Source organism: Arachis ipaensis, chromosome B5 (genome assembly GCF_059453495.1).
Source record: "Arachis ipaensis isolate K30076 ecotype BB chromosome B5, ASM5945349v1, whole genome shotgun sequence".
Classification (NCBI taxonomy): Eukaryota; Viridiplantae; Streptophyta; class Magnoliopsida; order Fabales; family Fabaceae; genus Arachis; species Arachis ipaensis.
In genome coordinates, this window is record NC_142440.1 from 9322970 (window position 1) to 9335009 (window position 12040).

Consider the following 12040-nt stretch of genomic DNA (forward strand, 5'->3'; position numbering starts at 1 on the left):
AAGCTTCAAGCTAAGATCACAAATCATCGCATTGCATTCATCTCTTCCAAAGTTCCAAACACCCCCTCCCCTCTCTTCCCCTCCTTTCCTCTCTCTCTTCTCTTCCCCCTCCCCTCCTTCCTCTAGTCTACTCTATGCGAAGTGGACGATAATGAGAGAGAGAAAAAAAAGTGGGTGTCATAATCAAGCACCTAACCGAATAGACCATGTCGATGCCAGGTGGAATGGGCTTGATTGGTTGAGGGTAAGAAGGGCCAATGAGAGAATAGCAATGAGTAATAAGAAGAGGGACCAAGTCGTCATTTTCAGCGGGTACAATCCAAGGCAGCCAAAACCCCCTCAAGTTGCTGCGCCTGACAACAACCCACAGCCATCCGTATACATTATCAACTAAGCAACCCACATCACCATCAAACCCTATACCGCATTCAATTATCATTCTAACAATAATAAAATACTAAAGTAATTCTTTATTCCATAGGTATATGCATATCTTATGTTATAATTTATAAAAAAGAAAATAACAAGAGCACATGCAGAGAGATAGAAATTAATTCAAAATTGAATAGAGAAGAGATAGGGAAGGAAGGGAAGCAACATGTTTAAATAAAAAAAAAGGAAAGAATAAAAAAGGAGAAAGACGACAATGTTGCTTACGAGGCAACCACCTCAACCGGCGTCATCTAATATCGGCACACAAACACAGAAAACGACGTCGTTTACTGCTTCCTCACTCATTCCATTACCTTACCCCAACTCAAAAGTCTCCTCCTCTCACAAACTCACCCACACAACACAACAATCTCAAACCTTTTCTACTTTCTCTGCTGCTAATAATATCTTCTTCACATATATAACTCATCGCTCTGCTCCGATCAGAAACCGCCGCTCTCTTTACCCCTCTTTTTTTGTGCTTTCTAATGTAATCTAATCTCCCTTCCTTCCAAGAGAGGAAAAAAGGCGGCTCCTTTTTGTTTTGCCTTTTTTTATTTGCCGATGGATCGAACGCCGGCAGCGGCGGCGGGAGCGGGCGGAGCAGGGATGGAGTTGCCAATCATGCACGAAAGTGATCGCTACGACTTCGTCCGTGACATAGGCTCCGGGAATTTCGGTGTGGCGAGGCTCATGAGGGACAAGCTCACCAAGGAGCTTGTTGCTGTTAAGTACATCGAACGCGGTGATAAGGTTAGAGATTAGGGTTTAACTTACCAGGGTAATCTTTAATCTACTTCTCTGAATCATTCATCCTTTTTTCCTTAAGTAATTCAAACAGGAAAAAAAAGGTTTTGATTTTTACGTATGTGTGTGTGTGTGTTTTATTATTTTTCTTTTTGGGGGGTTTGGATTTTTTTCTTTTTTTTTTGTGTGTTGGGGGGGGGGGGGGAGTGGATGTCACATTTTCGTTAATCTTCCTTTTAATTGTTGAATGAGTTGTCGTTTGTTTATTGACGCTGACGTTATGATACTATATTTTCGGGTTGTTTATTTTGTTTCACTACTTATTAGTTATGGAAGGTTGTTGATCTTTTTTGGGGGGAAAAAATTAAACTTTTCCTTTCTTTTCCCCTACTAGTAATTTATGTTGAGTTGTTAACTTGTTATGTTTTGTTTCTTTGGTTCTGGTGACACGTCTGTTTGGAACATGAGAGGATATGGAAATTTTTGCTATGTTAAGCATGTTACTTTAGCTGGTTAGTATCAGTTATTGGCTTAGTGCACTTTATAGTTGAGAGATATGTTTAAGGAAGAAAAAGGGGTAACAAGGATTTATGGCAAGTCCTAGTATTTTAGGAGAACATGCACTTCAGTTAATCCAAACTTTTTTGTTTGAAGTTTTGCACTTTTTCTTCAAATGTCAAATGTGGGTCGGGTTCAGGGGGCTCACTGCTAGACGGTTATGGTGAACTTTTGGTTTAGGTATTCACAGTGGAGCTATGAATCTTTTGATGTTTAAAATCAATTTTTTATTCGAGTTCGACTGGGATCTTTTATTGACCTTTACTATTATGTTATTTGTGCTGCCTATGTTTTTGCCTAATTGTCATTGATCAAGACTCGAGTTGGACGCATCTGTTTTACCTATCATGTTATTGTGGTCACAGATTGATGAAAATGTTAAGAGAGAAATCATTAATCACAGGTCTCTAAGACATCCTAACATCATCAGGTTTAAAGAGGTTGGTATTTTTTTAAGTATATGTTGATTAATTCTGATACTTTGTAAGTGTGGAGCATGCAGATGATATATTTTGCAGGGGGGATAATTACATTTACTGAAATGTCACTCAGGTCATTTTGACACCTACTCATTTGGCAATCGTAATGGAATATGCATCTGGAGGAGAATTGTTTGAGCGAATCTGCAACGCAGGGCGTTTTACTGAAGACGAGGTTCATATACAATTTGTTTACTTCTCTGACACCTGTCACCCAAGCGGAGAATATTTTTGTAATTGTGATCTGTTTTCTCTGTAACCTGTTAACCCACTGTTGTTCTGCAGGCTCGGTTCTTCTTTCAACAACTCATATCTGGGGTCAGCTATTGCCATGCAATGGTAATCAAAGTCCTCTCCTTTCCTTTCTGATCTAAATTACATTTAACCTAGACTACAATGTAGTATAGGTGAGGTATCAGTCTTATGTATGTGTCTCCTCATGAAGCAAGTATGTCACCGGGACTTGAAGTTGGAGAACACTTTGTTGGATGGAACTTCAGCTCTTCATTTGAAGATATGTGATTTTGGGTACTCCAAGGCAAGATTTTCTTTGTCTCGCTAGCTTATCATGGTGTGAGTTCCATGCTTATTGGTTGTACTGGGTGTTTGTGTGATTGACTAAGTTTTACCCCTAAAAGCGTTGGGCACTCCTTTACTACATCACCAAGTTTATGTTAGATACCAATTTTATTTATTTATTTATTAAAAAAATAATATTAGCATAGCTCCAAATTACATCCCGCATTTAAAAAAATGGTTTTCTTGTGAATCACTTTTTTTCTGCAGTGCTCAATTGGAATATTTTTGAGTTTTGATAATGTGTCTTTTGAAAGGACAATTGTGCAAGACTGTTCATTTAAAATTTGATGATCTAGATTATTTAATGAGCTTATGCTTGCTCCATGTGCTAAAACTTAGCTACTTCCAAGTCCAAGCCTGTAACATTGTCATATGTAATCATCAATTGAACAACTATTGTTTTGTAGCTTACATTAACTATTAGACCATGTATAAGGTGATAATCATTTTAGAGGAGCCAAGTTTTATTGCGAATTCATGGTGCCAATATTTTTTTTTTTGGGGGGGAGGGGGGGGGGGGGGGGGACATCGCAATTAAAACTGTGCATCCAATATATGCATCATGACACCTTCCCGTTTTGTTCATTCATTTTTTTCCCTATCAGTCATAAATTATTCATATTTTTCAATCTACTTTGGGACTTATCAATTATAGATGTTCCCAATCTAATATATTTTTTCTTGGCAGTCTTCAGTGCTTCATTCACAACCAAAGTCAACAGTGGGGACTCCAGCATATATTGCTCCGGAAGTGTTGCTAAAGCAAGAGTATGATGGCAAGGTAGAGTACTTCTTAGTTTGGTAATGTCGCTCTTTATGTGTTGCAAACTTGCAATCACATTTGATTGAATGAAAGAATATTTGTTATAATTTGTGTGCTGGTGATTTTTATCTGGATCTGAACAAAAACTATTTTTCTTTTCTGGATTTCATCTTCACATAATTCATTTCTTCTTGGCACTACTTGAGCATCTTAACAGTATTTACATAAGTCTTAGTTATTATTTATTAAACGAGAACAGGAGGTAATTTTCTATCCTGAACCTTTCCTTAAAGTTAGAAGGTCCAGATATTGATCTTTTAAAAACTGAAGTTCTAAATGTACTAAATGATAAAATAAGGCCAAATTACAACCGGCCAACTTTTTCCCGCCACTCTTTCCATGATTTTTATGTTTCTAATCTGCATTGAGACTATTTTGGCATTTTCAAACTTCTACACCCATAATCATGTGTTTAGTAATTTTTGTTATAAGCTGTGAGCAATATCACTAAGCACTTATAGGCTAGTTTGTAATCTTGTTATCCAATCCCTTTTATTAGTGATATGGTGAATTGGATTGGTGTACTTTGATTAGACATTTGAACGTTTAACTTGGTATCTAATTGGTTTAGATTCTCATACATTTAATTTCAGGTCGCGGATGTTTGGTCATGTGGAGTAACCTTATATGTGATGCTAGTGGGATCATATCCTTTTGAAGATCCTAATGAACCTAAAGACTTCAGGAAGACAATTCAGGTTGATAAGATGTTAAGACATTTGCACATGTTCACAAGCCTTGCCTCTGATTGTATGACCTCAACTTGTTTCTGTTGGTTTCATTGCAGAGGGTCCTCAGCGTCCAGTACTCTATCCCAGACTTTGTTCAAGTATCTCCAGAGTGTCGCCACCTTATCTCAAGGATCTTTGTTTTTGACCCTGCTGAGGTAATTTCTAGTTTCTAAACTTGCTCGTTTATTCATTTATTTAAATCTAATGCAGTTGAAAAATTCATGTAACAGAGGATCACCATTCCTGAAATCTTGAAAAATGAATGGTTTCTGAAGAATCTTCCGGCAGAGTTGATTGATGAAAAAATTATGGGTAGCCAATTTGAAGAGCCAGATCAACCCATGCAGAGCATTGATGAGATCATGCAGATAATTTCAGAAGCTACAATACCACCGGTTGGGGCACATACGTTAGACCATTTTATGATGGATGATAACATCGATGTGGATGATGACATGGATGACTTGGACTCTGACTTTGAGCTTGATGTAGATAGCAGTGGGGAGATAGTATATGCTATATAACTTAAGAAGTCTTCATCTGCATTTGAAAGACGACATCATAATGAAAGGAAGTGAATTCATCATAGTGTTGTTGCACTTCATGGCCGCTTTCTCAGCATCAAGGAATGAGAAAATAGGTGAAGACCATAGTTTCTGTAGACTAGCATGGACAAACACCCAAGTTCATCATGTTAATTTATATTTGTGTGCTTCTAGGAACTGCCACGATCCACACCTTCACAATACCATTTTATTTACGGCAGAATCGTTGTTCTTAAAACCTAGAAAGAAAAGTGTGAAGACAGTGAAAAAAATGATTGGTTATCCTGTTGAATGCACTTGTTTTATTATGTATTAATATATATGTACATCAAACCTCTTCGGGTCTTTGCAAGCTAAATTGGTAGGAGACTTGTTTGTTGTATGTATACGCATATTGTTCGAGTAATATCCAACGGCTTTTTAGTTGGACATCTTGGTCTTTAATAAATTTTAATTATTAAATCAGTTTTTGATTTTTTTTTAAAGACAAATCAATGCACAAACAAATAATAAAAAATATAGAAAAATAATATTTATATACTTATATATAATTTTCGTTTCTGCTTCCTTTAACAACAAACCCAGAGCATGAATTACTCCACCAGACACGCATAATAACATCATCAACAACCTGAAACAGAAAAGGATAGAGGAAATCAGGTTACCAAGTTGAAAAAGCAAAAATTGACCATGAAACTTCTATTATTAAATATGTATAATATACAACCTCTTTGTCAAAGGCAACACTAAAAAAAAAAAAAAAGGCAGCAAAATCAGCATTTATAACACCTAATCATCTATAAATTACATGTGATAAAGCTCTACATAGGGTATAATCATGTCTACAGTTAACGAAGACAAAAATGCAACCAAGACTCCGGGAGTATAAGCCAACTCAGAATCATCACATAAATGCTTGATTTAGGATAAAGTATTATTTTAACTTTAGATGAAGTTTTACTTTTGTCGTTAATGTTTGGACCGCCTAAATGCACAAATAAAAACTATGCAATGTAGTTATTGACTTATTGTTGCACATATATTCGGCCAAATAGGGTGATTATTGATTACGTAAATAATAAGAAAAAAAGAGTTACAATACTTACTATTTTGAATTCACTCTTAATTTACAGGTGGACTAGAAGTAGGGGTGGCAACACTACCCGAACCCGCGGGTACCCACCCCGCCCCTACCCGCTCGGGGCGGGTAATTACCCGCCCCCGCACCGGGGCGGGTTTTAACGGGGCGGGTTCTTGGGCGGGGCGGGACGGGGTCGGGTTTAGGTTGAACCCGCCCCTACCCGCCCCGGTATATATAATATATATGTAAATATATATATTTTTAATATATAATATAGGTAACATATATAAAATAATTAGTAAAATGATTAATAATATTATATCATATATAAATTTTTACTTTAATTTATATTATGTATGTAAATGGTGGTTATATAATTTTTAAAATTTAATTTTATTTGTTGGATTTAATAATTATAGGGGCGGGTAGGGGCGGGGCGGGTACCCGCAGGGGCGGGTTAGGGTTTAACATTTTACAACCCGCGGGTAGGGCGGGGCGGGTTTGATGCGGGTTTTCTGTAGGGCGGGGCGGGATCGGGTAGAGCAAAAACCCGCCCCTACCCACCCCGTTGCCACCCCTAACTAGAAGGGTCAAAGAATACAGTTTCATATTTTGACAAGGAGATAATACTCAATTTGGTCCGTGAACTTGTATGCAAGCCACAATTTAGTCCCTAAAATTTTAATTGCCTTTATTTAGTCCTCAAACTTTATAAACATAACTCATATTAGTCCTTGAAACAATTTTCAACGTACAAACATTAACGGAACACTGTTGTGAACAGCCGGATGCCACACTAAACCTTGTAAAATGATATCATTTTAGTTTTGGGATTCAAATAACCCAAAAACACCATTTACCCCAAAACAACATTGTAAATGGTGTTTATTAAAATTTTACCTAACAAAATAAGTGATATGATACCGTTTTTGAACTATTTAAATGCCAAAACCAAAACTACATCATTTTACAAGTTTTAATGTGACATCTGATAGTCTATAACAGCGCTCTATTAATGTTTTTATACTAAAAATCGTCTCAGGGACTAATATGAGGCACGTTAATAAACTTTGGGGACTAAATAGAGACAATTGAAACCTCAGGGACTAAATTGAGACTCGCGTGTAAGTTCAGGGATCAAATTGAATATTAACTCTTTGACAAGATTCAAGATAGTACCAACTAAAATAGTGCGTCAGCAATCAGTCGCGGAACTTGAAACAAAATTTTGGGAGCAGTAAATTTAACATAAAAATTTAATAATAATATTTATATTAAAATAAAATTTATAAATATAATTATTCTTTAAGTTTGTTACTAATAAGATAATAAATAAATAATTCTACAGATAAAAAATATAAAATAGTTTATAATGGTACTCTTTGAATTTTTAATGACTTAAAATATTCAATAATTGAATCAGAACTAAACTTTTCAACAATTTCTTTCTCAATGTAAATAACCAAACTATCCGCAAGAAAGTCGTCCTCCATCTTGTTTCTTAACCTTGTCTTTATTATTTTCATTGCTGAAAATGATTGCTCTGTGGTAGCTGTAGAAACTGAAAGAGTTAATACAGACGAATCAATTTATCAATCAAGTAATACACTTTTGATTTTTTTGTTTCTGCTAAACATCTACACAGTTCATGAATAGTTGACAAATTCTTCATTTTTAGATGCTGACGAACATCAAGAATAAAATGCTGAAGTTGAAAAGGCAAATTAATCTTCTCTTATTCAATAAAGTTTTCGGGATAGTAGCTGTCAACAAGAATAGAAATCTTAGCAATGCCAAAATTTTTATAAGCATCCTTAGACATGAGAGTAGAGCTCAAACTTAATAGATCCATTGCTTGATTATTAAATTAAAGCATCTAAGCCAACTAAACTATTTTTTATTTTTTGAAAAACTACTACTAATTTTTTTATAAAAAATTTGGGGTAGCCATGCCACTGTCAGCAACGAACTCCATGAAGCCAATTTAAGCTGATGTCTACTTTAGCTGTCTCTATCTTCAAATTGGGAGTTGAGGGGACATTTTCCCATAATTGAGCCCTCTCCTCATCACATAACACAAATACTTGATGTTTTGCATTCTCAAAGTTCATGACTGAGTATGGCACCTCACTTAGCCCTGAACAACCCTTCATGTAGAGTTTCTCAAGATTCTGCAGATCTCCAATGTCCTCTGGCAATTTGGATAGACTTACACAGTCAGATATGTCGAGACAGCGCAGGTTACACAGTCGTCCAATCCCATCTGGCATCTCTTCCAAATCGGAGCATGAACTTAGCCTTAGCACTTCCAAATTCTTCAGATTTGCTGTGTCTTTAGGAAGTGCTGAAAGCTTGTGACAGTTGGTGATGCTAAGCTTCTTTAGTGGGGTAATGTTGCATACCCCCTCTGGCAATTTCTCCAGATCTTTGCAATAGTCAATGCTCAACTCCACTAGATTTGGCATGGATTCTGAGATTGGGATAGAACTGTTCCCAAAAGCCTGGCTTGTGTTGCACATATGAAGCGATAGTTTTTGCAGACTCTTCAGTATGCATAAAGAAGGAACTGAAACTTTCTCCAATCTGATTCTTCTCAAGTTAGACAAAGCACTCAGTATCTCAAAATCTTTTAGTCCAGAAAGATGGAAGCCGTAATTTGTGACTATTAGAACTTTAAGTTTGTTCATTTTCTCCATGAACTGTGGCAGGCTGTACTGGCTAGATCGAATGTTTAAGACTATAACCTCGGCTTCATCAGCTGTCATGTCGCACCAATCCGAAGCAAAATTCTCGTCTGCCCAAGCATCATATATGGCATCAAGAACACAAGATTATGCAAGATAAAGTAATTTAGATTTTAGAAGAGAGGAATTCACAAACCAGTTGATATAGACAATACTCTGGCAGCAACCTTTAGCTGCTTTTGTTCTATCAATCTTCCAGGTAAGAATGACAGTGACAAAAGGCGGCTGAATATTCCTTGCTGGTTTTGCCTTACCCACCATTCAGGATGATCATCTCCATTTAGCTCAATTATTAGTTTCTTTCTCTGTTCAATTTGTTCCTGCTCACTCTGATGGATTGCCAGCTTTCTGAGGAGATCATGTAGCAAGACAAAGTGGTTATTGTAGTACATGTCTGTGTCCTTTGCAATTTTCCTGATCAATTACCATAGTTTAGTCCAGCTATATTATGGAATCAATCTTTACTTGTCAATAAATCAAGCATTTTTAGATAACCAGCTACGAAAAGGATAAAGGATGATGTGTACTTTGTTACTATGAGCTTAATCAAGTTCCTGGTGGTTAAATCATGGATGATGGTCATTGCTTTCCTTCCATTGTCATCAAAGTTATACAGTTCTGCCCACATATCAATCAGGATTGCAACAGGGATCCTTTGGTCTTCAGGAAAAAGGCCTAGATCCATGAAGCACTCCTTCTCACTAACTGAGAACTTATCTTCCAACATATCTAAACTTTGTTGGAGCCGCGAAAGCAAATCTGTATTACCCGACTCCAAAATCGACTGCTTTTCTAACCATTCTTTCATATCTTGCCACACCTCAAAAGGCTGCTGACACAGTGATCCACCAATCACTTCAAGTGCCAATGGTGAACCCTTACAACCTTTCACTATCTGAATTTCAGTGCAACAAAGCAAAAAATCAGTGAACAAGATCAAACAAAGAGCTTGAAAGAGTTACATGGAATACAATACACACATTCAAAGTAGAAAGAAGATAAAGCACCTCATTGACAAGATTATCATCTGGCATGTAGGAGCATTTACTATTAAGTTGAGCCGAGTGACGGAAAAGGGACACTGCATCATCATGATCAAGGGGTTCCAACGGCCATGGGGTGCCAAATCTTTGAAAAGCAACCCTTGAAGTCACCAAAATCTTATAATCTGGTATCTGAAATCTGAACTTGTCAACAAGTGCCTCTGAGCTCTGCCAAACATCATCCAGGACTAATAGTATTGGGCTTCTCCCAACAAGCCTCAACAAAATTCCCAATTTGTTGATGGCGTCTTCATCACTCTGAAACTCGGGCACCTTACATCCGCAGTGCTCAAATAATGTCCTTACAATGTTCTTCAAGTTTGGTGTTTCTGAGAAGGTCACAAAGAAGATATTCCCCCCGAACTTGCCTAGCCAAACCAAGGTAAATTTCTATAATCAAGTAGTATCTAGAAGTATTCCAGAATGCATGATATGCATGACCATTTCACTAGACTAAGAAGAGTAACGGTATATAACTGAAAGCACCTACCTCAATTCTCAAGGCCACTGTAAACCTAATGTATCTGTTAATGCATATGCATAGATAATTATGGTAATATGAATAAAAAAGGAGAAAGGAATTCTTTTCATATTGAAAAACATCAAAATTTTTACGAGGCTTTCCCAATTGAGATACTGTAACTAACAAGAATGGACCACATTCCCGAAATAGCTCAAGTATTGAACTTGGTTTTGGTACGGTGACGGATACACATGACATTCTGGTATGCAAATAAATTGGTATGTGGTACTCGCAAATCCTTCATTCCATGTTTAAGCTCCTACTAGGTTTAACCAAAAGGAGAAATGGAAATCTACCTTTAACATGTGGGTCCCAGCAGAGCTTTTTAGCAAGAGTGCTCTTTCCAGAACCTCCCAGACCAGTCAAAACAAGAACACTGACATCATCCTTGAGAAGCTCAATCCTCAACCTGCTCAAATGCTCATCCATCCCCATACACTTGGGTTCTTCAGGAGCACCACTCAAACCCTGTATCTGGCTCCCACTGAACTTAGCAAAATCTTGTTTTCCAAGAATGTTCAAAATCTCCTCAACCTTCAAAAGAACCTCCATCAAGTTCCTCGCATTCTGAACCTGAACATCAAAGGACAAGTGCCTTTGAAGTGACTGGTCCTCGGACTTAAGCTTCCCCTGGTAGTAAGGGAATGAAAGAAACTTCCGGCGACTTAACTTTCTGGAGCACTTTCGTGCAAGTTCTTGTCCTTGACGTACGCGACTCTGAAGCCTCTGGATCTCTTGTCTTGGTCGATCTAACTTGTCGTTGTATTCCATCATCTGGTCAACCAGTGGTGCTATGTCGTTCAAGGTTTGTATGTTGGTTTCAAGTGTTGGCTTGAACTGTCGACCTTTGTTTATGGTTTCAATTACTGCTCGAAGAAGCTCTCCCATAACCGCTCCAACGGCACCTCCACTGAACAGATCTGCCATACTCTAGTGATCGGATTGTCAGGTCAACCAAGAGATTGATGGTGGTCAACGGCTTCACTACTAAAACAGAAGTTATTGTCTCAGCAAAACAAATGAAGTTGCCAATAGGATTATAGGAAGGATGGTAGCAACTAGCAATGTGTGTTACTTACAAGTTATCGTAAAATAAAATAATATTTTATCAACTACCAAAGTCTTGGTCATTCACTTATATATTTTTTTGAGAAATTCTTGACAATAAGTAATTTTTAGAAAATAATCAAAATATTAAAAATGTTCATGCGCTAATTTTTTTTTTTTAATAGAAGTTTATATATATAACGGAAACACCAATGGTGATAGAAATATAAACAATTCGCCCCAACATATTAATTTGTTCCTTTTGCCGAAAATTACAATTATATTTTTGAAGTTTTAACTACAAAATCTTATTATCAAGACATGAGAAATATACTTTAGACAGAAGAACATCAATTTAGAAATATCTATAAAAACATGTAATTTTTAAATACGTATTATTTTCTTTGAAAATAATAATTGTTACGACATTTATAGTTTATTTAAAATCATAAGAATCCACAAATAATTTCATACACCTAAATAAATAACAAATATATAAGAAAAGTTCATTCTTGTAATTAAGTTCATTCTCTATTATTGTTTCTTTCTTTTTTCACCGAATTAGTGTTTTTGTTTGTTTGGATTTGGAGTCATTCCGTTTGGGAATATGTTAAAAGGCAAAAAGCGGGTATTGAACCCGACGTGAATCGAACACGCAACCTTCTGATCTGGAGTCAGACGCGCTACCATTGCGCCACGGATCCACAG

The 12040-nt window shown here is 36.7% G+C and overlaps 2 protein-coding genes and 1 non-coding gene across 3 annotated transcripts; 1 reads left to right on the forward strand and 2 right to left on the reverse strand.

Moving 5' to 3' along the window:
- Positions 1 to 515: 515 nt before the first annotated feature.
- LOC107642799 (serine/threonine-protein kinase SRK2I) lies at positions 516 to 5280 on the forward strand. Its single transcript, XM_016346276.3, has 9 exons — positions 516 to 1185; positions 2103 to 2177; positions 2290 to 2391; positions 2502 to 2555; positions 2662 to 2754; positions 3484 to 3576; positions 4212 to 4316; positions 4406 to 4504; positions 4580 to 5280. Exons 1-9 carry the CDS (start codon positions 997 to 999, stop codon positions 4871 to 4873), a joined length of 1104 nt encoding a protein of 367 aa, XP_016201762.1. The 5' UTR covers positions 516 to 996; the 3' UTR covers positions 4874 to 5280.
- Positions 5281 to 7681: 2401 nt separating this feature from the next.
- On the reverse strand, positions 7682 to 11357 carry LOC107642800 (putative disease resistance protein At5g66900). Its single transcript, XM_016346277.3, has 5 exons — positions 10582 to 11357; positions 9727 to 10130; positions 9247 to 9614; positions 8856 to 9133; positions 7682 to 8769 (listed from the first exon to the last, which is right to left on the reverse strand). Exons 1-5 carry the CDS (start codon positions 11210 to 11212, stop codon positions 7934 to 7936), a joined length of 2517 nt encoding a protein of 838 aa, XP_016201763.1. The 5' UTR covers positions 11213 to 11357; the 3' UTR covers positions 7682 to 7933.
- A 607-nt stretch (positions 11358 to 11964) lies between these two features.
- On the reverse strand, positions 11965 to 12036 carry TRNAW-CCA (transfer RNA tryptophan (anticodon CCA)). The gene has a single exon. It is a non-coding gene; the product is annotated as a tRNA-Trp (tRNA).
- Positions 12037 to 12040: the final 4 nt, after the last annotated feature.

Bases quoted from the DNA above. Each gene is read 5' to 3' on its own strand.
- LOC107642799 (XM_016346276.3), top strand. From the start codon at position 997: ATGGATCGAACGCCGGCAGCGGCGGCGGGAGCGGGCGGAGCAGGGATG. The intron at 2,178-2,289 runs GTTGGTATTTTT...AATGTCACTCAG, and splicing joins ACATCATCAGGTTTAAAGAG to GTCATTTTGACACCTACTCA. The intron at 4,317-4,405 runs GTTGATAAGATG...GTTTCATTGCAG, and splicing joins ACTTCAGGAAGACAATTCAG to AGGGTCCTCAGCGTCCAGTA.
- LOC107642800 (XM_016346277.3), bottom strand. From the start codon at position 11,212: ATGGCAGATCTGTTCAGTGGAGGTGCCGTTGGAGCGGTTATGGGAGAG. The intron at 10,131-10,581 runs GTAGATTTCCAT...TGGTTTGGCTAG, and splicing joins CTGGGACCCACATGTTAAAG to GCAAGTTCGGGGGGAATATC. The intron at 9,134-9,246 runs GTACACATCATC...GTAATTGATCAG, and splicing joins ATTAAGCTCATAGTAACAAA to GAAAATTGCAAAGGACACAG.